Below are 26294 nucleotides of genomic sequence, written 5' to 3' on the forward strand. Positions count from 1 at the left end.
GTTGCGAGTGTTTTAAAGCAAGCAGAGGGACTTCCCTGGTGGCGCAGTGCTTAAGAATCTGCCTGCCAATGCAGGGGACACGGGTTCGAGCCCTGGTCTGGGAAGATCCCACATATGACGGAGCAACTAAGCCCATGCGCCACAACTACTGAGCCCGTGAGCCACAACTAGAGAAGCCACTGCAATGAGAAGCCCGCGCACCGCAACGAAGAGTAGCCCCCACTCACCACAACTAGAGAAAGCCCACGTGCAGCAACGGAGACCCAACACAGCCAAAAATAAATAAATAAATAAATAAATAAAAAGAAAGTTTGAAAAAAAAAAAGCAAGCAGAAAGAAAAGGCATGTGAGCCTAATTTCACTTCATGACTTGGAAACAAAACCAACTACTGGAACTGCAATAGTATGTAGGGCATTTCTGAGCCCACGACATATTATGAGACATGAGAAACCAACAGTCTCCCTCATTCTAAACTCAGATTGATGCCCTTGCATCCTGCAGCATGAACTACGGGGTCGGCGTGGTGGTAGGGGCTCCTCTATCAGCCGAGATACTCACCTATGACCCAGTGCTGCTCTGCGCTGGACGCACATGGAAAGGATGCGTTTTTGGAGGTAAGAATGGCAGAGCCTTATCTGTTTATTGTCAGTCTCTCTGCACTCAATGAGAGGATTCTCATGCTTCCTGAGAGCAGGGACTGGGTATGTTATACCTCTACCCTATTCCCAGCCCCGGAAACAGTGCCTGGTCCTTAGCATATTCCCAAAAGACATTTAGTGAATAACTGAATTTTACTTCTAATTCCTGGGTAATCCATAATCTCCCCACATCACACAAAGAGTCCAAGTGAGGAGGCTCAACTTGTACCTCTTGTGTAGTTCTCAGTTCAAGTCTTATTTCCCTGAAGGAGGCCTCTCTAAAGAATCTCATCTGTACCAACCAGCCTCTCATTTTTTGTGCACCAGGTACTGTGGAAAGAGAACAAGGCTTGGCCTCACATTAACCGTTGTCTGTATCTTTGGTTACCTTGACAAGAGCTGTACTCTCCGAGTGCTGAGTGGGCTCAAGAGAAAATGGGAGAAGAGGAAGTGGAGCAGTGAACTGTAAAGTGGTTTCTCTGTAAAAGGAGCAGAGACATGGGGTAGCTAGAAGTTGTGGGGGAAAGAGAGGTTCCTCATGGGGTTTTTGCCTTTGTTTCTTAAGATGGGAGAAATACAGCTCATTTGTGTGCTGTTAAGGATAGTCCCATATGGGGAAAAGGTAAGAATGCAAGAGAGAGAAGGAACAAAGATAATAACACATAAAGATCATTCAGTAAAGTCTAAAGAGAACATGTATGCTTACTTACAGGTTGGGAAAGCAGAGATGATGTTCCAAAACTAGTGACTGATTTCCTGGAAAAGAAATTTGACCTGGACCAAGTGACAACCCATGTTTTCCCTTTTAAACAAATCAATGAAGGCTCTGAACTGCTCTACTCACATCAAAGGTATCTGTTTTTTATAGTTCTCTTGTCTCCTCCCCATAGGTCACTTTTTAAATTTAGTATTTATAAATGCATCTGTTTCCTTCATATTTTATTTCTGATTATCTTATGTAGCAAGATTGATATAGCTGATTACTTCTTCTTCATAGACTTATTATGTCATCGTCTTATATCAACCAATTTTTTAAAAAACCTCTGGACTTCATTCTTTTATACTAGATTGATTTCATCTTGGCTATTTTTATTTCAGCACAAAGCTGCTCACTTCTTCAAGTAATGCCACAAAATTTCCTTACTCTACAGTTTTCAAAGTGCTTTTTAAAATGTGTTTTCTTCTGATCCTTGAAGGTTAGGTTTTGTTTGCTTGTTTGTTTGTTTTTTAACTTTTGACCTCCTTCATCTATTTCTCCCACCCAATACTCCTGCTTCTGGCAACCACCAATCTGTCCTCTGTATCTATGAAGTTGTTGCTTTAGATTCCTCATACAAGTGAGATCATACAGTATTTGTCATTCTCTGACTGACTTATTTCACTTAGCATAATGCCCTTGAGGTCCATCCATGTTGTTGCCAATGGCAAAATTTCATTCTTTTTATGGCTAATTATTCCATTACACACACACACACACACACACACACACACACACACACCACATTTTCTTTATTCATTCATTCATTCATGGACACAGGTTGTTTCCATATTTTGGCTATTGTAAATAGTGCTGCAGTGAGCATGGGGGTGCATATATCTTTTCAAGTTAGTGTTTTTGGTTTCTTCAGATAAATACCCAGAAGTAGAATTGCTGGGCCACAGAGTAGCTCTATTTTAATTTTTTTGAGAACCCTCCATACTGTTTTCTATAGTGGCTGCACCAATTTACATTCCCGCCAACAGTGCATGAGGATTCCCTTTATCCACATCCTCGCCAACACCTGTTACTTATCTTCTTGATGGTAGCCCTCCTAACAGGCGTGAAGTGATATCTCATTGTGTTTTGATTTGCATTTCCCTGATGATTAATGATGTTGAGCATCTTTTCATGTGTCTCTTGGCCATTTGGATGTCTTCTTTGGAAAAATGTCTATTCCGACATATACCTTTACTTAGTCAAGCAATATTAATAACTTAATATGGTCACTTTGAAAAATAGTTACTAGCTGTTATCCAAAGAAACATAAATTCTACTCTTAGGAATCTTGTTTCAAATATTACGTTAAGGCAGTGGCTTCTATATTGACATTTATAAACCTAAGCTCTTCAATTTCCATCGACTTCCACACAGCTCCACTTGAATGTCCCACTTGTATCAACTTCACTCAAAATAATGCTTCCACCAGTACATCTTATCTCAGCAATTAATGCCACTGATTCTGCTTTTACAGACTAGAAGCCAGAGCATCACGTTTGACTCCTTCTTCACTCTTGCCTACAACATGCAAACTGATGCTAAGCTCTGATAGTGCACGGTCCAGTTTCTCCTCCAGGATTCTCCCTCTCATTGCCCATGACTGTTACCTTAGTTCAGTCCAGTAATCTCTCACCCGGACATGTTAACACAGTAGCATGATAATATGTCTCCTGCCTTCTGTATTTTACCATATTAGCCAGGCATCCACTAAGCTGCTAAAACTCAAGTTGCCCCCAAATATCAATGACTTAGCATGGTTTTGAAAGCCTTTACTATTGGACCACAACCTACTTTGTTAATATACCCAGTTATTCAACAACTGAGAATTTAGCACCCACTCTATCACAGCCTGTGTGCTAGGCTCTGGAGATAAAGTAAGGGAGCAGGGCTCACCTACTTTTCTCCTTGGCACCCAGAAGTCTAAGCACACTGGATTATCCTTCCCGTTCACACCTTCCTAGCATATTCATGCTTTCCCTTCAGCAAGGAAACCCCTTTCCTCTTGTCAGCCTTTGCAATTGTACCGATGCCTCAAGAATCAGCTCAGATACCCATGTGCATATACTCATATACCGATTCATTTTCTTTCTGGTGGGGACCTCAGGCCCAGAAGGATTTCCAGTAACAGAATTTACCTGAAGTTTCCTAACCCAGGCAGAAAGGACAATTGTATAAAATGTTCTTGTTTGGAAGGTGTGGAAACAAATCACTAAAAACCATCATTTTACACTTCAGCATTCGAACTGTCCTGACATTTTGAGATTCTAAGTGACAGAAGGTCTGTGTCACGTGATGGTGACCTGGGCTTCCCTTTTCACATTTCCTCTGCTGGGACCATGGATCTGTTTCATAAATACAGCAGAAGTACAAGATTTGATGAAGATATATAATCTTTATGAAATAAAGATTTAGTGTCTTATGAGGACCTGGGAATTAGCAGGGCGTTTAGGTCAACAATATTAAAAATTTTAATTTACATGTTCTAAAGCCATAATTATATATTTTGAGATATATATATACACACACCCACACACAAACACACAGTTGGATTTTTTTGTTGGAATAGAGATTTTTGAAAAAGACTTTTACCCACCTGCCACCACTTAGAGCAGATTTAGCATATAAAGATATGGTACGTGTATTTCCTACAGTAATATTAATTTTATGGATAGTGTTTAACACATTGTAACCTTTCTTTTTGGATGTAAATGTAAATATTTTTAAAAAGCATTTGTTACAAATTAACTTGGATTAGGTTTTGAAATCAGCTCATTGAATGGTACAAGTTACTTGATTAGTTTAGAAAAGAAATAGTGAAATATAAAGGAGGGGCACACTTTAAATGATTAACTTTAAGAATCATTTTATAACTAGATGAACCTGAAAAGCATCCTATAAGGGGTCATGAGGCTACTTGCCAGCATACATTGACATTTCAGAAAATGTCTTTTTGTAATACTACTTAAATATAAAAGTGCAGCTAGAATCATACTGTAATATATATACTAATGTTCAGTTCAATAAAGTAGAATTATAAATCCCTAAGTCCCACTTTACTTAGTAATGACTCATTTAACCAAAAAATGTTTTCAATTTGGTACGACTGCACTGGTATATCTAGCTATATCTATGATATACTTAAAATTCTTAATACAATTTAAATGTTTTATAAAACGTTTTGTGGTGATATATTTTGTTTGAAGAGTGCAGTTTTATTTGTTATAAAGCTTTTATTGACTAAAGTAAGGCACCTGAAAAACATACAAAATAGTTCATAAGAAAAATAAGTAAGGTGGGCATAGCAGAAATAGGAGGTTTCAATATAAGGTTGTCATATAGCTTGGACAGTCCTGCCTTGGGAGATTGCAAAAGGTCCAGGTAATTATGAGTCACTTTTACACAATGAATATTTCCCAATGAAAAGTGGCTTGAACTCAAGGGGTAAAAGGTCTCTTTACCAGTTGGTCTGCTTAATCTAGGTTCAAAAAACAAAGCAAAACAAAAAATGGGAGAAATATCTAAAAAGTATATGAAATCCCTTCATCAAGCTGTTTAGGTATGGCAATTCTCAAAGCACTTATAAATAGTCACAGTTTATTAGAAAAAAAATATACATATATGTACACACACACACACACACACACACACACACACACAATCTCCACCTAAGCATCATTCAGAGACATTTCCCTCATCCATTAGCAACATCTATAGTTAGGACCCTATGACCTAATTAATGAAGGAAAACTGACCCCCCAAAAGCATTTTTAATCCATATGTAAAATGGGTTAATGTTTATGTACCTTATCTCAAATTTTGAAAATACTTATTACATAAGGATACCTAAAGTTATATACAAATATAGTTACATCAGAAGAAATAAATCCCAAAAGGAATAAACATTTATATTCTCAGATCACAGTTTTTGAAATGAACTCCACTTTATGCCTAGAGTTTCTTATCAATTATATAATATATATAATCTAATATAATATAATTATAATATAACATTATATAATATATAATATAATCTTATCAATTATATTTTTTAATCATTATGTATGTCACAGTTTTATAGTAATATAAAATTTACTACTATAATTTACTACCTCACAGCAGAGACCCCAGGGAAACATAATTATTACTATTAATTTTTTTATGTTTTGATTCATTCTGTTGTTGGTTCTAGATTTTTTTTTTGGTTTCTTTTTCTTTATTTTTTTGTTTGTTGTTTAGTTTTTTTTATTTAGTCTTTTGGGATCTCCATGTTTTATAACATATTTTTATTTTTTTACACATTTCTATTTTTACTTGGCTTTTCTGTTGTTCTGTGTTTTTTTCCCTAATTTTTTTCTTCCTCTTTTTCTTTAATATATGTTTCTCTCTCTCTTTTTTTTTATATTTCCATTTCTACTTTTCTGTTGTCCTGTGTTATTTCCCTTTTTATTTTCTTTTATTATTATTTTTTAAATCATTTTTATTAGTTAGTTCTGTTTCCTTGCTTCATTCTTCAGTTGGCACACTGCTTTGGGTTTAGTTTTTAGGTTTTGTGTTTTTGATAGTTTAATTGTAATTCTTTGATTTCATTTTTGAGTTCTTCTATTTGACTGGTTGTTCTCTTGCTTTTCGTTTTATGTGGTTCTCTTTTTGTTTCTTTTGTGTGTGTGTGTATTTCCTTGATTCTGTATTTGTTTGATTTTGTTTTTAGCATTTCTCTGGGGTTTTGTTTGTCTTTCTTTTTCTGTAATATATTTTCTATTTTATTTTTTTATATTTCTATTTCTATGTTGCTTTTCAGTTGTTCTGTCTTCTTTCCCCTTTTTCTTTTTCTTTAAATCATTTTTGTTGGTTTCTTTTGTTTCTTTGCTTCATTTTGCAGTTGGCACTCTGCTTTGGTTTTGTTTTTTGGTTTTATGTTTTTGTCAGTTTTTTTAATTGTTTGATTTAATTCTTGGGTTCTTTTGTTTGCGTGTTCTCTTGCTTTTTGTTTTATTTGGTTCTGTTTTTGTTTCTTTTTTGTAAGTGCATGTTTCCTTTTTTCTATTTTTGTTTGTTTCATTTTACTTTTTACCATTTGCCTGGGGTTTTGTTAGTTTTCTTTTTTTTTTTTAATCCCTTTATTGCTGGGATGAGTGACTTGTGGGGTCTTGGTTCCTGCACTGGAAGTCGGGCCTGAGGCTCAGGGCTGGGAGCACCAAGTCCAGGAAGCTGGACCACTAGAGAATTCCCAGGCCCAGGGAAGATTAATCGCCAAGAGCCCTCACGGAAGCCTCTAACTGAATCCAGACCTGGCTCCACCCGACTGCCAGCAGCTCCCAGCTGGATGCCTGACACCAAACAACAAACAAGACAGGAACACAAACCCACACATCAGCATACAGACTACCTACAGTCATACTAATCTCACAGACAACCGAAAACACACAACCTGACACATCCCTGCTCATCGGAGGGAAAAGACTCAGCTCCACCCAACAGAACGGAGGCACCAGTCCCTCCCATCAGGAGGCTTACACAAGCCACTGCACCAACCTCACCACGAGGGGCAGAGAGCAGAAGCAAGAGGAACTACAACCCTGCAGCCTAGGGAAAGGAGACCTCATATACTGTAAATCAGACAAGATGAGAAGACAGAGAAATGACTTGCAGGCAAAGAAACAAGATAAAAACCCACAAGACCAAATAAATGAAGAGGAAATAGACAAACTACCTGAAAAAGAATTCAGAGTAATGATAGTAAAGATTATCTAAAATCTCAGAAATAGAATAGAGAAAATACAAGAAGCGTTTAACAAGGACCTAGAAGAACTAAAGAGTGAACAAACAGAGATGAATAAGTAAGGAAACACAAGCTTTAAATGACACAATAGACCAGATAGATTTAATTGATATCTATAGGACATTCCAGCCAAAAACAACAGAATACACTTTCTTCTCAAGTGTACATGGAACATTCTCCAGGATAGATCAAATCTTGGCTCACAAAACAAGCATTGGAAAGTTTAAGAAAATTTAAATTGCATCAAGCATCTTTTCTGATCACAGCACTATGAGACTAGATATCAGTTAGAGGAAAAAACTGTAAAAAATACAAACATGTGGAAGCTAAACAATATGCGACTAAACAACCAAGAGGTCACTGAAGAAATGAAAGAGGAAATCAAAAAATACCTAGAAAAAAATGACAATGAAAACACGACAACCCAAAACCTATGGGATGCAGCAAAAGCAGTCCTAAGAGGGAAGTTTATAGCAATTCAATCTCACCTCAATAAATAAGAAAAATCTCAAAGAAAAAATCTAACCCTACACCTAAAGCACCTAGAGAAAGAAGAACAAAGAAAAGCCAAAGTCAGTAGAAGAAAAGAAATCATAAAGATCAGAGGAGAAATAAATGAAATACAAATGAAGAAAACAATAGCAAAGATCAATAAAAATAAAAGCTGGTTCTTTGAGAGTAAAACAAAATTGATAAAACCTTAGACAGACTCATCAGGAAAAAAAGGGAGAGGACGCAAATCAGTAATATTAGAAAAAAGAAAGGAGAAAACACAACTGGCACTGCAGAAATACAAAGGATTATAAGAGAGTACTACAAACAACTATATGCCAATAAAATGGACAGCCACAAAGAAATGGACAAATTCTTGGAAACGTACAAATTTCCAAGACTGAACAAGAAGAATTAGAAAATATAAACAGACCTATCACAAGTAATGAAATTCAAACTGTAATTAAATATCTTCCAACAATCAAAAGTCCAGAACCAGAAGGCTTCACAGGTGAATTCTATCAAACATTTGGAGAAGAGCTAACACCAATCCTTCTCAAACTCTTCCAAAAATTTGCAGAGGGAGGAACACTCATAAATTCATTCTACGAAGCCACCATCACCCTGATACCAAAACCAGAAAAAGATATCACAAAAAAGAAAATTATACACCAATATCACTGATGAACATGGATGCAAAAATCCTCAACAAACTCTAGCAAACAGAATCCAACAACATATTAAAAGGATAATACACCATGATCAAGTCGAGTTTATCCCAGAAATGCAAGGGTTCTTCAGTATATGCAAATCAACCAATGTGATACACCATATTAACAAATTAAGGAATAAAAACCATATGATAATCTCAATAGATGGAGAAAAAGCTTTTGACAAAATTCAACACCGATTTTTGATAAAAACTCTCCAGAAAATGGGCATAGAGGGAAACTACCTCCACATAATAAAGGCCATATATGAAAAACCCACAGCCAACATCATACTCAATGGTAAAAAACTGAAAGCATTTCCACTAAGATCAGGAATAAGACAAGGATGTCCACTCTCACCACTCTTATTCAAAATAGTTTTGGAAGTCCTAGCCATAGCAATCAGAAAAGAAAAAGAAATAAAAGGAATATAAATTGGAAAAGAAGTAAACTGTCACTGCTTGCAGATGACATGATAGCATACATAGAAAACCCTAAAGATGCCATCAGAAAATGACTAGATCTAGCAATGAATTTGTAAAGCAGCAGGATACAAGATTCATGCACATATCTCTTGTATTCCTATACACTAATGATGAAAAATCTGAAAGAGAAGTTAAGGAAACACTCCCATTTACCATTGCAACAAAAAGAATAAGATACCTAGGAAAAAACCTACCTAAGGAGACAAAAGACCTGTATGCAGAAAACTATAAGACACTGATGAAAGGAATCAAAGAAAATGCAAACAGATGGAGAGATATACCATGTTCTTGGATTGGAAGCACAAACAATGTGAAAATGACTATACTACCCAAAGCAATCTAGAGATTCAATGCAATCCCTAACAAATTGCCAATGGCATTTTTCAGAGAACTAGAACAAGAAATTTTACAATCTGTATGGAAACACAGAAGACCCTGAATAGCCAAAGCCATCTTCAGAAAGAAAAACGGAGCTGGAGGAATCAGGATCCCTGACTTCAGACTATACTACAAAGCTACAGTAATCAAGACAGTATGGTACTGGAACAAAAACAGAAATACAGATCAATGGAACAGGATAAAAAGCCCAGAGATAAACCCATGCACATATGGTCACCTTATCTTTGATAAAGGAGGCAAGAATATACAATGGAGAAAAGACAGTCTCTTCGATAAGTGGTGCTGGGAAAACTGGACAGCTACATGTAAAAGAATGAAATTAAAACACTTCCTAACACCATACACAAAAATAAACTCAAAGTGGATTAAAGACCTAAATGTAAGGCCAGACACTGTAAATGCTTAGAGGAAAACATAGGCAGAACACTCTATGACACAAATCAGAGCAAGATCCTTTTTGACCCACCTCCTAGAAAAATGGAAATAAAAACAAAAATAAACAAATGGGACCAATGAAACTTAAAAGCTTTTGCACAGCATAGGAAACCATAAATAAGACTAAAAGACAATCCTCAGAATGGGAGAAAATATTTGCAAATGAAGCAACTGACAAAAGATTAATCTCCAAAATATGCAAGCAGCTCATGCAGCTCAATATCAAAAAAACAAAAAACCCAATCCAAAAATGGGGAGACCTAAATAGACATTTCTCCTAAGAAGACATACAGATTGCCAACAAACACATGAAAGGATGCTCAACATCACTAATCATTAGAGAAATGCAAATCAAAACCACAATGAGGTATCACCTCACACCAGTCAGAATGGCCATCAAAAAAATCTACAGACAATAAATGCTTGAGAGGGTGTGGAGAAAAGGGAACCCTCTTGCACTGTTGGTGGGAATGTAAATTGATACAGCCACTATGAAGAACAGTATGGAGGTTCCTTTAAAAACTAAAAATAGAACTAACTATGACCAGCAATCCCACTACTGGTCATATACCCTGAGAAAACTATAATTCAAAAAGATACATGTACCACAATGTTGTTGCAGCACTATTTACAATAGCCAGGACATGGAAGCAACCTAAATGTCCATCGATAGATGAATGGATAAAGAAAATGTGACACATATATACAATGGACTATTACTCAGCCTTAAAAAGAAACGAAATTGAGTTATTTGTAGTGAGGTGGATGGACCTAGAGTCTGTCATACAGTGTGAAGTAATTCAGAAAGAGAAAAACAAATACCGTATGCTAACGCACACATGTGAAATCTAAAAAAAACCGTACTGAGAACCTAGGGGCAGGGCAGGAATAAAGATACAGATGTAGAGAATGGACTTGAGGACACATGGGGGAAGGAGGAGCTGGGAAGAAGTGAGAGAGTAGCATTGACACATATACACTACCTAATATAAAATGGATGGATAGTGGAAGCTGCTGCATAGTATTGGGAGATGAGATCGACGCTTTGTGATGACCTAGAGGGGTGGGATACGGAGGGTGCGAGGGAGGCTCAAGATGCAGGGGATATGGGACATATGTATACATATGGCTGATTCACTTTGCTGTACAGCAGAAACAGAACGTTGTAAAGCAATTATACTCCAATAAATATATATAAAAAAAAGAAGTCCATAATCTGAATCCAACAATACATTAAAAGGATCATACACCATGATCAAGCGGGATTTATTCCAGGGATGCAAGGATTTTTCAATATCCACAAATCAATCCATATGATATGCCATATTAACAAATTTAAGAATAAAACCATATGATCATCTCAATAGATGCAGAAAAAGCTTTTGATAAATTTCAACATCCATTCATGATAAAAACTCTCCAGAAAGTGGGCATAGAGGGAACATATCTCAACATAATAAAGGTCATATATGACAAACCCACAGCTAACATCATACTCAACAGAGAAAAGCTGAAAGCATTTCCTCTAAGGTAAAAAAAAAGACAAGGATGCCCACTCTCACCACTTTTATTCAATGTAGTTTTGTAAGTCCTAGCCACAGCAATCAGAGAAGCAAAAATATAAAAGGAATCCAAATTGGAAAGGAAGAAGTAAAACAGTCACTGTTTGCAGATAACATGATACTATACACAGAAAATCCTAAAGGCACTGCCAGAGAACTACTAGAACTCGTCAATGAATTCAGTAAAGTTGCAGGACATAAAAATAATATACAGAAATCTGTTGCATTTCTATACACTAACAATGAACTACCAGAAGAGAAATTAAGGAAACAATCCCATTTACCATCACATCAAAAATAATAAAATACGTAGGAATAAACCTACCTAAGGAGGCAAAAGACCTGTACTTCGAAAAGTGTAAGACACTGATGAAAGAAACTGAAGATGACCCAAACAAATGGAAAATATACCATCTTCTTGGATTGGAAAAATTAATAATTATATTACTTCTTTGAAATGATAGCTAACTAGAGTTTTTTGTCTGTTTACTGTTTGGTTGTCTGATTTTTGCTCAAATCTGTATAGTTAAATTTTAATCTAGTTCCCAGACTATATGACTTTTACAATTTCTACTCTTTGGAGCTAATAGGAATTTTGTTTTTAGCCTAGTGATGCATTTTGTAAGTCTTCCATAAATGTTCAAAAAAGAGGCTAGCCTTTGTAAGTAGAGTATATAGCATATATAATTTTACCTTATTATTTTTATTACTCAAAATGTTTACATATCAAGTACATATCAAGTACCTTACATATCATTACTCATATTAATGAGTAATGTGCATTTGAATCACCTGAGGATCTTGTTAAAATGTAGATTCTGATTTAGTAGGTAGGGGGTGGGCCCTGAGATTCTTCATCTCTAACAAACTCCCTGGTGATGCCCATGCTGTTGGTCCATGGACGTCACATTGATTAGCAAGAGTTAAAGCCATTGTTCATTTGTATTTTGTAACTTGTAGCGCAGGCATTCTCATGGATAGAGTGTTCCAACCTGTTTATGGTAGATTAGCACTTCCAAGTTCTCGTTAAGTGTTTGCTTCTATTATTTTCTCTGTAATTAAAACTTCTAAAATATTACATTATTTAACACCAGGATATTTCTTGACAATGCAGCTTTCCTTTTATCAATACAAAGTGATCCTCTTTATCTGGTCTCACGCTTCTTTGACTTGAACTCTATATGATGTTTATGAAACCATCTTGATTTCTTTTTGTTTGAATTTGCCCAATATATGCCTAAAACACAATAGTTGCTCAATAAGAATTAATCAAATGAATAAAGTCATCATCACCTATTCTTTAATTTTTAACCTTCATCATTTTGTTTTGCAAGGTTTTGTTTTTGTTTTTGTTTTTTTTTCCTTACCCACTCTATGGTTTCTTGATGAGTATCTCAAATTTGTTCTCTAGTTTGTTGATTTGATGTCAGGAACGTTGATTCTACTCTTTACTGCTTCCATTTTGAGGGGATTTTAAAACTTGTACCTATAGCTTATTGTATGTTTCCCAGTCACTCAGATACCACTTGGACTCCAGCCTTTACCTTAGCCTTGTTCTGTAGCTAAAGCTAATTTATGTGCTCAGCTCCTAGTTCCTTTTACATTGACTGGCAATGCAACTGCCATGCAGAGTGCAGTTCTTAACTGAACAATATTATACATGGGACTAGACCTCCATGTGAACTATTCCCACATTCTATCTACATTTGCAACACTTGTCCTTAGGTCACTAAGCATCTAAGGATGCCATGTGCTTTATTCAGACCCCTTTCATGTAATACATAGCATTCGTGGAAGAGCCTAGGTGGAAAAAAGGAGGCAGTAATATTGTAGGATGTGGCTAGGAGAGTAGAATAATTCTAATGGGCAAAGACAATACTTCATACTTCAGGAATGGCCAAATTGCCCAATGGTCTGTACAGCCCTTCACCTTGGAAAAAGCACAGAGAAGAGAGATAAAACAAAATACTTTTCTATTTCCTCTGTTAAGTTGCAAGCTGGTTCAAAGGCTGAAGTAAGTGGTGTGCCTCAAAATATATGCTTCTCAATACAAATGGGAAATCTATTCTTACTGTGGCCTTTTGAATTTCTACTGTGGGTGTCTTTTTTTTTTTTTTCTGTCATCATTGTTGGTTTGGTTGTGTGGAGGTGTAGCAGGCATGGCTACTTTCCTATCATGTTAACCCTATAACCAAACCCTGGGATGCAATAACCTAGAAAACTAAGAAACTTGTGGTCAGGCCCCCATATTAGTGAGGTATATTAGAAAATGCATGGAGTTCCCATTCCAGATATTTCACCAACTCTATGTGACCAAATAAATTGCATAATCTCATATAGGACCTTTAGTTTTATCATGTGAAAAATAATTTAAACTAAATGATCCCACCCAACCATAGAATGTTTGTGACAACAGCTCAAAGTGAAATAGGAGTTTTCTTTTTCCTACAAAGTTTTAGAGTCAGAAAAGCCTTACAGAGCAGAGGTTCTCAAATATTCAAGAAGCAGAGGACTTAAAGTTCGCAATATTCTTTATGGAATATTATATAATGTTGACATTAAATTTCGAGTCACTAATTATGCAATTCTGAGATTAGAGAATAAATAAATATGTGGAAGCAGGTGCAAAAGTTTAAGTTTATGGTAGAAAGAGAAAACACTATAATCTTTTGCTTAATTCTACTTCCTAATATTGTTTTCATGTTCCATACAATAAGCTTACACACATATTCTTTTCAAGTATCTATTACTTTTAGAAGTTTTACAAACTCACCTTATGATTAACTTTTACTGAGCTTATTTTTTCAGACTCTTGAGTATATTATTTTATATGAGGTGCTATTAAACTTAGTTAGTTAAATAACGACCCAATCATGTGAAAACATGAGTAGGAAGGAATCAGTCAAGTCTGACTCAAGGGCTCAGGCACTTTGCTTAATCCTGCACTTCTTTCCTGTCTATTTTTTAAATTGGATTTTTAACTAAAAGTCTTCCCACAAAGTAAACTCCACTTCTAACTGGAAACACTTAAGGAAGAAATAATAACAATTTTACTCAAATAACTTTAGAAAATAGAGGAAGAGGGGACTCATTTTACCAAGTCAGTATTACCTTGACATCTAATCCAGACAAACATTTTTCAAGAAAACTACAGATTTCATGAACACAGACACAAAAATCCTTAACAAAATATTAGCAGATCAATAATATATAAAAATGATAATATCATGATCAAGTGGATTTATCCCAGGAATTAAAAGTTGGTTTAATATACATATATTAATGTAATTAACCACAGAGTAAGTGTAATTCATAACAGGGTAAGGGAGAAAAGTCATATGATTAACCCAACAGATGCAAGAAAAACCTTTGACAAAATCCAACATCCATGCATGATAAGAAAAATCTCTTGGCAATCTATGAAAAATTTAAAGCTAGCAGCATACTTAATTTAAGACCATATGCCGGGACTTCCCTGGTGGTCTGGTAGTAAAGAATCTGCTTTCCAATGCAGGGGACGCGGGTTCAATCCCTGGTCAGGGAACTAAGATCCCACATGCCACATGGCAACTAAGCCCGCGCACCAAAACTATGGAGCTTGCATGCCTCAGTGAGAGAGCCTGTGTGCCACAACAAAAGATCCTATGTGCCCTGGAGCTCATGCACCACAACTAGAGAGAGAAAATCCACACTCCACAACTAGAGAGAAGCCCGTGCGCCACAATGAAGAGACCGCACCACAATGGAAGAGCCCACAGACCTCAACGAAGACCCCTGCAACCAAGACCCGATGCAGCCAAAAAAATAAAGAAAATAAATAAATAAAAATTAATTTTAAAATAGAGAATATCAATAAAGAAATAGAAAGTTAAAAGAGACTATATACCTATGTTTGGGACCAAGGCAAGGAATTCTATTCTCACCATTTCAACATTGCACTGGAGGTCTAAACAAGTTCCTTAAGGCCAGAAAAACAAATAAAAGGCCTTAATATTAGAAAGGAAGAAGTAAAACTGCTTTTATTAGGAAACACTCCTACACTGTTAGTGGCAATGTAAACTGGTACAGCTACTATGGAGAACAGTATGGAGGTTCCTTAAATAACTAAAGATAGAAGTACAATATGACCCAGCAATTTTACTCTTAGGCACATACCCAGAGAAAACCATAATTCAAAAAGATACATGCGGGCTTCCCTGGTGGCGCAGCGGTTTAGAGTCCGCCTGCCGATGCAGGGGACACGGGTTCGTGCCCCGGTCTGGGAAGATCCCACATGCCACGGAGCGGCTGGGCCCGTGAGCCATGGCTGCTGAGCCTGCGCGTCCGGAGCCTGTGCTCCGCAACGGGAGAGGCCACAACAGTGAGAGGCCCGCGTACTGCAAAGAAAAAAAAAAAAAAAGATACATGCACCCCAATGTTCGTTGCAGCACTAGTTACAACAGCCAGATCATGGAAGCAACCTAAATGTCCATCAACAGAGGAATGTATAAAGGAGATGTGGTACATATATACAATGGAATATTACTCAGCCATAAAAAAGAACAAAATAATGCCATTTGTAGCAACCTAGAGATTGTCATACTGAGTGAAGTGAGACACAGAAAGACAAATGTTATATGATATCACTGATATGTGGAATCTAAAAAAAGGGTACAAATGAACTTATTTACAAAACAGAAGTAGAGTAATGGATGTAGAAAACAAACTGATGGTTACCAGAGGATAAGGGGGGGAGGGATAAATTGGGAGATTGGGACTGACATATACACACTACTATATATAAAATAGATAACTAATAAGAACCTGCTGTATAGCATAGGGAACTCTACTCAATACTCTGCAATGGCCTGTATGGGAAAAGAATCTAAAAAAAAATTAAAGAGAGTGGATATATGTATAACAAATTCACTTTGCTGTACACCTCAAACTAACACAACATTGTAAATCAATTGTACTCCAATAAAATTTTTTTAAAATGATATAGAAAAAAGCTGCTTTTATTAACAGATGTCATGATTGTATACATTCTAAGGAATGCAACAAAAGTTTCTAGAATTAGGAAGTGAATTTAGCAAGGTTAGTGAATACTATATCAATATATAGAAATCAATTATATTTTAATATAGTAACAATGAAATATTGGAAAATAGTTTTCATTTACATATCATTCAATATATGAAATACTCAGGGATAAAATGAACAAAATATGTACAAGAATTATACCCTGAAATCTACTTAACTTTTTGTCACTTATTATAGATGGTGATAAAAGAATAGATATACCATGTTTATGGATTAGATGACTCAAGATTATTATGATATCATCTGACCCCAAATTCATTTATAGAGCTAATATAATTCCAATCACTCTCTCAGTGGGCTTGTTTTATAGAATATGACAAGCTGGTTCTAAAACTTATATGAAAGTTCAAAGGACCTAGAATCTCCAAAACAGTTTTGAAAAATAAGGACTCAGTTGGAAGACTCAGGAATTAGTGTAATGCTATAGTAATCAAAATAGTACAATATTAGCACAAAGATAAACAAATAGCAATAGAACATATTAGAGATTACAGAATCCAGAAATAATAGACCCACATTTGTGTGTGTTTAAGCAAAAGCGCCAAAGTAATGTGATGGATAAAAGGAGAGATTTTCAAGAAATGGGGCTGGAACAAGTAGCTATCCTTAGGAAAACAAATGAACCCCAACACTTACCTCCCACCATACACAAAAATTCACTTAACTTGGATCATAGACATAAATGTTTAAGCTAAAACTATATAATTTCTAGAAGAGTACACAGGAAAAATCTTCGCATATTGGCTTAATGCAAATATTTCTTAGAACATAAAAGTACTACTTATAAAAGAGCAAATTGATAAATAAGACTTTATCGAAATTAAAAATTTATGCTCCTCTAAATAACACCATTAAGGAAATGAAAATGCAAGCCAAAGAATGGAATAAAATATTCTCAACACATACCTGGCAAAGCACTTGTACCCAGAATGTATCCAGAACGCTTGCCACGAAACAGGATGAAGACAGCCCACTAAAAATAAGTAAAAGATTTAAACAGTTAACAAAAGAAATTATACAGATCACCAATAGAGCAAAATGCTCAAAAAATTAGTCTTGAAGTAAGTGAACATTCAGACCACATTGAAATAACACTGCACTCATAGCTTGGCTAAAAGAAAATTTTTTTAACATCTTTATTGGAGTATAATTGCTTTACAATGGTGTGTTAGTTTCTACTTTATAACAAAGTGAGTCAGCTATATGTATACATATATCCCCATATCCCCTCCCTCTTGCGTCTCCCTCCCACCCTCCCTATCCCACCCCTCTAGGTGGTCACAAAGCACCGAGCTGATCTCCCTGTGCTATGCGGCTGCTTCCCACTAGCTATTTTACATTTGGTAGTGTATATATGTCCATGCCACTCTCTTACTTCGTCCCAGCTTACCCCTTCCCCCTCCCCGTGTCCTCAAGTCCATTCTCTACATCTGCGTCTTTATTCCTGTCCTGCCCCTAGGTTCTTCAGAACCTTTTTTTTTTTTTTTTAGATTCCATATATATGTGTTAGCATATGGCATTTGTTTCTCTCTTTCTGACTTACTTCACTTTGTATAACAGACTCGAGGTTCATCCACCTCACTACAAATAACTCAATTTCATTTCTTTTTATGGCTGAGTAATATTCTATTGTATATATGTGCCACATCTTCTTTATCCATTCATCTGTCAGTGGACCCTTTGGTTGCTTCCATGTCCTGGCGATTGTGAATAGAGCTGCAATGAACATTGTGATACGTGACTCTTTGAATTATGGTTTTCTCAGGGTATATGCCCAGTAGTGGGATTGCTGAGTCGTATGGTAGTTCTGTTTTTAGTTTTTTAAGGAACCTCCATACTGTTCTCCAGAGTGGCTGTATCAATTTACATTCCCACCAACAGTGCAAGAGGATTCCCTTTTCTCCACACCCTATCCAGCTTTTATTGTTTGTAGATTTTTTGATGATGGCCATTCTGACCGGTGTGAGGTGATACATCATTGTAGTTTTGATTTGCATTTCTCTAATGATTACTGAGGTTGAGCATTCTTTCATGTGTTTGTGGCAATCTGTAGAGAAATGTCTACATCTAAATGTCTATTTAGGTCTTCTGCCCATTTTTGGATTGGGTTGTTTGTTTTTTGGATATTGAGCTACATGGGCTGCCTGTATATTTTGGAGATTAATTCTTTGTCAGTTGCTTTGCTTGCAAATATTTTCTCCCATTCTGAGGATTGTCTTTTCGTCTTGTCATGGTTTCCTTTGCTGTGCAAAAGCTTTTAAGTTTCATTAGGTCCCATTTGTTTATTTTTGTTTTTATTTCCATTTCTCTAGGAGGTGGGTCAAAAAGGATCTTGCTGTGATTTATGTCATGGAGTGTTCTGCCTATGTTTTCCTCTAAGAGTTTCATAGTGTCTGGCCTTACTACTTAAAAGACTGTCAACAGCGAGTGTTGGTGAGGATGTGGAACAATTGGAATTCACATACACTCTTAGTGGGAATGTAAAATGGTACAACTACTTGGGAAAATAGTGTGGCTATTTTTTATAAAGTTCAACATCCACCCACAATATGACACAGCCGTTCCACTCCTACATATTTATCCAAAAGAAAGAAAACATATGCCCGCAAAAAGACTTGTCCACAAGTGTTTTTAGTGGCTATTTTCACACTAGCCAAAATTGCACCTGAAATGTCCATCCCCTGGTGGATGGATAAACAAATATGGTAAATCCATACAATGAGCTACTATCTCACAATAAAAAGGAACAGACCACTGATATACACATGTTTACATCTCAAAAACATGATGCTGAATCAAGAAGCTAAATACGTGAGACTTTATCCTGGCTTGATTTTATTTATATGATATTTTAGAACAAGCTAAGCAGTCTATACTAACATAGGGCAGATCAGTGGTTGCCTGGGCCTGGGTGTGTGTAGGTAGACTGACTGCAAAGAGGCATGAGGGAACTTTTAAGGAAATGGAAATTTTCCATATTCTGTTTGTGGTGGTAGATTTAGAGTAGATTTAGAGGTATATTAATTGGGCAAGGCTCACCAATGTGTACACTTAATGTTAAAATAAATAAATAAAAATTGCTCAAAAAGCCCAGAACCCCTCAGACTTGGAAATAATCAGTGGCTTGAGTAAAAAGTATATATAGGGTTTAGTACCATATATATTGTTTCAGGCAGTATATATCCAAGGTTTCAGGCATCTATCTACTAAAGGTCTTTGAACGTATCCCCCTCAGCTAAAGGGGGACTACTGTAATTTGTTACAGCAGCCAAAAGAAAGCAACACAACAGACTGCCCCAGATGCAGAGTGTACCCAGGCCATTCTGGAGCAAGTCAAAGACTATGGGAGAGACTTCCCGTCAAGACAAAATTGATGGGATACTTGATACATCTGCATGCCTTGAATGGAGAATTAGACAACTGGCTATGCTTTGGGCGTTGAATTACTTGTTAAGTATAAAGACAAAACCAAACTAGTTTTTTTAAAGCCAGTATTTAATCCTAGGGAAAAATGAAATTGTTCAGGTAGAAAGAAAAAAAAAAAGCAGTGCAAACTGCATGGCTCATCTGTAATTGTCATAATAATATAAATTACTCTAATATCTATCACTCATTTGGGAAACAGGGGAGAACTAGAGTCTTTTTGTGGTAACGACTGCCCCAAATTCTCATCCTTCAAAGTGAGAACAACAAAATGCCCAAAGAAAAACCAAGTTAGGAATATATGCATGCTACTTAGAGATGCAGAGATAAAACACAACATGATAAGTTTCAAAAGCTGAAAGCAGTGTCTTCTAGGGAGGAGTAATTGTAGGAAGAAGTGGGAAAGCCACTACTGCTGTTAGACTTCGTAGGAAAAAAAATTTGCGTGTGTATATTCATGTATCACTTTGGTAAAATGAAAATAAAAAATAAAAAACTGGAAAAATGATGAAGACATTAAGAGTTGGTTACATTCTAGGATTAATAAAATACAAAGTGAATGAACATTTTCAAACCAATTTCATAGCACTGTACAAATAGGTATATGTAGCTGAGTCATTTTCAGTGACTGTATCAGATAAAGATTCAAAAGGTACTATATTGCAAACACCTTGGAATGTTCTGGAAAACTTCTGCTTGAAGGCACATGGAGGGTGTGCAAAACACTGCAGATCAGACCCATATAAACCTGTCATGGGAAAGAGGAACTGGGCCCTGTTAGTCATCTCTAGTGGCTTCTCCTTAGTTGACGATTCTGGATCTTTGCCTTTCTTCTCACATCCCTTAAACATACTCATCCCAGTGCTTTCTATTTCAGCAAATTATGACCATTAAAAAGACATCAACTCAATCTGCGCTAACACTTGTTTGTTTGAGGGTCTGCTTCTGGAACCACTCCTGCTGCCAAGAACTGTATCAATATGCCCCGTTAGGAAAGCAGACAACTCTGTATTTCAAATAAAGAGGAATTTAATACAGAAAAATTGGTTATAGAATTGTTAGAAAGATCACAAAGGGCATATTGAAGTCACCAAGGACATTAAAAGCATTAAGCTCCGAAAGGGCTGGGAGAATGAAAAGAAAGTAGTGGGGTTGCCAGAACAGAAACCTGAGCAAAAGGGCCCCACGGGGTTGTGGCTCAGACCACGCGAGGAGAGGGTACAGCCTAGTGGTTGCTCAGAAGGCAAAGCTCACACTCACCCTGCCAAGAGAGCTGGGCCCAGCTGCTGCTGCCGCCTCTGAGGGGTGAAGCAAGACTGGTGCCCCGAGCACCTAAAGCAGCTGGCGGATGGAGCCAACCTTGTGACACGGTGTGACACTAACGGGAACTGGAAAGAAAGTCCCCTCTCCCTTCTCCTATGTTCAAATCTCTCCGTGACAAAAACTTTAGGGAAACTACATGTCAAGAGACTCTGGGCAATTTAGTTTGGAGAGTCACAGCTCCAGCATCACAGAGTAGACTACAAAAGGGTAAAGTGATCGTTACAACAGATCAATATTAACAGCAAAGCATTTATACCTACTTAATGCCAAACTACACTCATCCTGACTTCCCTCTAGGGAAGGACAGGGCATCTCTCTGTTCACATTGCCCATCTGCTCTTGCACGCTGTCTGCTTTATCCATGAGAGCTCCTAGCATCTCAATCATAGTTGTTTTAAATTCCCAGTCCAATAATTCCAACATTCCTGCCATATCTGAGTCTGCTTCCTACAGTCTGGTTCCTCTGTCTCTTTTAGTACGCCTTGTAATTTTTCCTTGATATCTGGACATGTTGTGCTGGGTAAAAGGAACTGATGAAAATATGATTTAGTAATGCGGTGGTAAGGTGTGGGGAGAGGGGAAGGATTCTGTGGCCCTATGAGTCTTTCAGTGAGCCTGTGCCCCTGCACTGTGAACTTCGTCAGGGCTTCTCAGTCCCCCTCCCACCCCCCTTAGGTGAGACAGGATGGCTAGAGCTGGCTGGAGTTGGGTATTTCCCTTCCCCCAGGTAACTTAGGCTCTGATAAAAACCCCAGAAGGTTAGGCTTTGGTTAAATAGCTGCTCCTGAGGGAAGGCCTTGTTGAGAGGAACAAAATATGCTGGCATATTTCAAAAGGTTCCTCTTCTCATCCCCCCTGCAGGAAGCAGGAGGGGATTTTTCTCCAATAATAACTGAGAATCCGGTCGAGATCCAGGAGGTAAAACTCACAAAAGTGTGGAGGTCTCCTTCTGAGTCCGCCTGGAGTTGTTTAACTCTCTCCGTTTTTAACTGAGCCTTCAGCAATTCTTCAGTTGCAGTTCAGGTCTTCCTACCCAGTGCTGGTTTCCCTGGCAGTCGCTGCTCCAGTCAGCTGTGATCCTCTGTATTCCAATTGGTTTCTTGGAATACAAGAAATTGGGGGGCAGCAGTCTGCCCTGAGACCTCATTTCTCTTATGGTTCTAAGAAGAGTTGTTGATTTCTCAGTTTGTTTAGCATATTACTTGTTGTTAGGATGGTGTGGTGACTTCCAAGCTTCTTGCGTGCCAGACTGAAAACAAGAAGTTCTCTTACCTCTCTTTGCACATTCTCGAATCTACATATTGAGTCATTTTATATTGCCTATTACATTCCCATGTTTCCCAGCCTGACATTCCACTCAGAATATTTCAAGGTTATCTAAAATTTAACATGTTCAAATCAACCTCCCCTATTAGTCAGTAAAACCACTTTCTTCCACGCATTCACACTGGAACATTGAGTTCTTTTGGATTTACCACACGTACTTTAATTTTTCCTTTGTAATTTCTCTTTTCATTCTTTCTTTGCTACTTTCACGAAGCCCTGGGACTAGAGCAGTAAACAGATGAGTGCAGACTTTGGAGCTGAACTGTTCGAATCCTGATTCTGCCCCACATTGGCAGGGGAACCTGGTTCTGGGCCTCGGTTTCCTCATCTATAAAAAGGAATATAGTAGTACTGCATAGGATTGAATTGAAAATTTTTAGTAAATATAAAGCACTTAGTGCCTGGCACATGCTAAATCTACGTAATTGCTAGCTACTAGTATCATCGTTATTATTCTTTATTAAGAACTTTGGAGAAAACCTCTTAGAAACTTATCTCAATCAACTTTTTAATGTATTATCTTCATTTTCTTATCTACAAAGGGTGACGTATGATAATATCTTCCTAATAAACATTAAGCTAAGCAATGTAAATAAAGCATTAGTAAAGCAATCACTCAATAAAATTTGGCTATATTTAGTAATATAATGTGATGATCAATTAAAAAAAATACTATCCTGTGGAAAATCACCATAGATTCTTCATGGTTAAACAACTGTTTTCAGTGTGTAGATTGCATCTTTCCCTGGTACATATTTTCATATTATTTAAAGTGCAGAATTCATGCCATTTTGCATTACTTTATTATACGATATCACTTATATGTGGAATCTAAAAAAATGATACAAATGAACTTATTTACAAAACAGAAATAGACACAGACACAGAAAACAAACTTATGGTTACCAAATGGGAACGGCGGGAGAGATAAATTAGGAGTTTGGGATAACATATACACACTACTATATATAAAATAGATAAGCAACAAGGGCTTACTGTATAGAACAGGGAATTATACTCGATATTTTGTAATAACCTATATGGGAAAAGAATCTGAAAAAGAAAAGATAGAGACAGATAGATAGACAGGTAGATAGGTAGATAGATAGATATGTATAATTGAGTCAATTTGCTATATATCTGAAACTAAAACAGCACTCTAAATCAACTATACTTCAATTTTTAAAAAATCATTACATAATATTTCTGTTTCTGCATCATCTCAAAAATTACCATCTGAGTAGCACTTCAGCATACTGATCCATAATATTTCACTAAAACATCTGCTACACATTCAGATAATTCGAATTTGGAACTCAGAGAAAACTGTCAAGAAAATCTGCATGGCTTTGTCTTAACACTTCTCTGAGATTATTTCCTAAGACCTTCACAAGGAGATCTACAAACAAATATTTTAAACATTCTATACATGCTCTTTAGGTCAGGATCAGGGGTCAAAGTTGCCAAAATATTTTCTAACTTGGGGGAAAAGGAGATAACTTTAACTCTCTCAAAAACTTAGGCTTCAATGTCAAAGTAAAATGTTAAGTAAATACTTGATTTGTTTTTTTAAAATTAATTTATTTTATATTTTATTTTTGGCCATGTTGGTTCTTTGTTGCTGCATGCAGGCTTTCTCTAGTTGTGGCGAGCAGGGGCTACTCTTCATCACAGTGTGTGGGCTTCTCACTGCGGTGGCTTCTCTTGTTATGGAGCATGGGCCCTAGGTGTGTGGGCTTCAGTAGTTGTGGCACGCATACTCAGTAGCTGTAGCTCGGGCTCTAGAGCGCAGGCTCACTAGTTGTGGTGCACGGGCTTAGTTGCTCCATGGCATGTGGGATCTTCCGGGACCAGGGCTCAAACCCACGTCCCCTGTATTGACAGGCGGATTCTTAACCACTGTGCCACCAGGGAAGTCCAATACTTGATTTGTAGTATTGGATTTGGGCAGTTTAAACATATTGCCATAGCAACGTAAATGTTTGGCTGTTGCTAACCTCCCTCTTTACCTTGCCCAAACCCCACAATATTTGAAAGCTATTAGATTATTTATGCACCCATGAGAAGAGTTACATCCTTTTCCTTTCCAAATATCTTTTAAGTAAATATTAACCACATTGCTTTGCCAAGTCATTTGGCCTATAAAATAAGGAATTTGGATTGGATGGTTTCTGATCTCCTTGCTAAAGAGTTCCTTCTCAGGCCTTATAAAATGTGGGGGCCACCTTTGTGGATAGATAGCTGAATGTCTTATTCAAACCCTGTTCTGCCCTGCCTTCTTTTTATAAAGTAGTGGGGAAATATGGGTTTCTGAATTGGGCAGACCTCGTTTAGGATTCTTCCACTGCCACTTTCGAGCTTCATGATACCATTAGAGATGGTATAGCTCTCTACAGCTGCATAAACTCAACCATCTATTTTTAACTGACTATTTCATGGCCGGACACCTGATACAGACTGATGTGTGCGTTCCCCAAAATTCATATGTTTGAACCTAATCCCCAATAGCTGGTATTTGGAGGTGGGGCCTTTGGGAGGTGACTAGTTCATGAGAGTGGAGCCCTCGTGAGTGAGATTAGTGCCCTTATAAAAGAGGCCCTAGAGCACTCCCTTGCTCCTTTCACCATGTGAGGACACATTGAAAAGACGGCCATCTATGAACAGGAAGTAGGCTCTCACCAGACACAGAATCCGCCAGCACCTTGACCTTGGACTCCCCAGCCTCCAGAACTATGAAAAATAAACGTTTATTGTTTAAACTACCCAGTCTATGATATTTTTGTTATAGCAGCCCAGACAGACTAAGATAACACCTGACCCAACTGCTTGATGGAGAGACTTTAGTCAAAAGATAGAAGACTTACGGCCAAGCTATGTTCTGAGAGAGAAAGAGAGAGTGAGAGAGAAAGAGAGGGAGAGGGAATCAAAGATATGAAATAGTCAGTTAGCCCTGAAATTTCGCTTTTTCAGGGCATACCATTCACTTCTTGTCCTTTGACGCTTATGTGATTGCCTGTTATATTCATACCCTAACTTATTAACATCAGCCTGAGTATCTTGATGTTCTTGAAACCAATATTTCTGACTTAGAAAGGATATTTAGGGATGTATAATTTCTGAGCTTCTCTTATCTCATCTGTAAAATGGGAATAATAGTAGTATCTTCCTTGTAGGATTGCTCTGAGGATTGTATATGAGAATGTAGGAAAAACTCCCAGTAGAGTTCTGGAAGCATAGTAGGTGCTCAATTAATGGTGGCCATTAGCTTCCTGTAAATTTGTATCTTACATTATTCCTGATACCCTATCCTTCCATTATCCTATAAACACACGAATCCCATGAGTCTTTCAAATTGGTTAGGACATATCAGCCCCTTGATACCATCCAGAATCTCTGAAAAGTGGTCAGACTCCCTTTCTTTGCACTGCTCTCCTCCACAAGTTAAGGTGGGTGAGAGCTGGGTGGTGGCCATTCCTTAGAAGTGGCGCCTACTCAATGATTATAAGACCACAGTGAGATGGAAGACCTTTCTTGCCTCTCCTCTTGGTGGATGTAGCGCAACCCTAGTATGACTTTCTACACCTGCATAAGTAAAGTTGGAAACAGACAATAGTGTTGTTCCCTTGACAATTCCAGAGAAACATACCCTTTCTGTTAACATATACATGTTGACAGACTAAATCTAATTAAGTAGTTGAATGCACTATGTCCTCCAAGTGCTGGTAAAAGACTTGAGATTTATTAAAAATCAAACTCTTTCTCATACTCACTGAACAAAGGACAATGGAAATGCACAGGAGTTTTCTTGACTAATTGCCAAAATGATCATTATTTAGTTTCTATCCTAAATGTCTTCTCTCTACAAAGCCTCCTCTGAGTCCT

At 37.1% G+C, this 26294-nt stretch overlaps 1 protein-coding gene across 1 annotated transcript in view; it reads right to left on the reverse strand.

The window, feature by feature from the left end:
- Positions 1 to 26079, reverse strand: part of C5H4orf17 (chromosome 5 C4orf17 homolog) — a 50225-nt gene extending 24146 nt beyond the window's left edge. Inside the window, exons 1-3 of the mRNA XM_073804677.1 lie at positions 26059 to 26079; positions 22571 to 22612; positions 17247 to 17313 (exon numbers count right to left, since the gene is read on the reverse strand). Of these exons, the coding sequence (XP_073660778.1) occupies positions 17247 to 17313; positions 22571 to 22612; positions 26059 to 26079 (130 nt within the window). The remainder of the gene's footprint in view (positions 1 to 17246; positions 17314 to 22570; positions 22613 to 26058) is intronic.
- Positions 26080 to 26294: the final 215 nt, after the last annotated feature.

The sequence above is a fragment of the Tursiops truncatus genome, chromosome 5 (assembly GCF_011762595.2).
Source record: "Tursiops truncatus isolate mTurTru1 chromosome 5, mTurTru1.mat.Y, whole genome shotgun sequence".
Lineage (NCBI taxonomy): Eukaryota > Metazoa > Chordata > Mammalia > Artiodactyla > Delphinidae > Tursiops > Tursiops truncatus.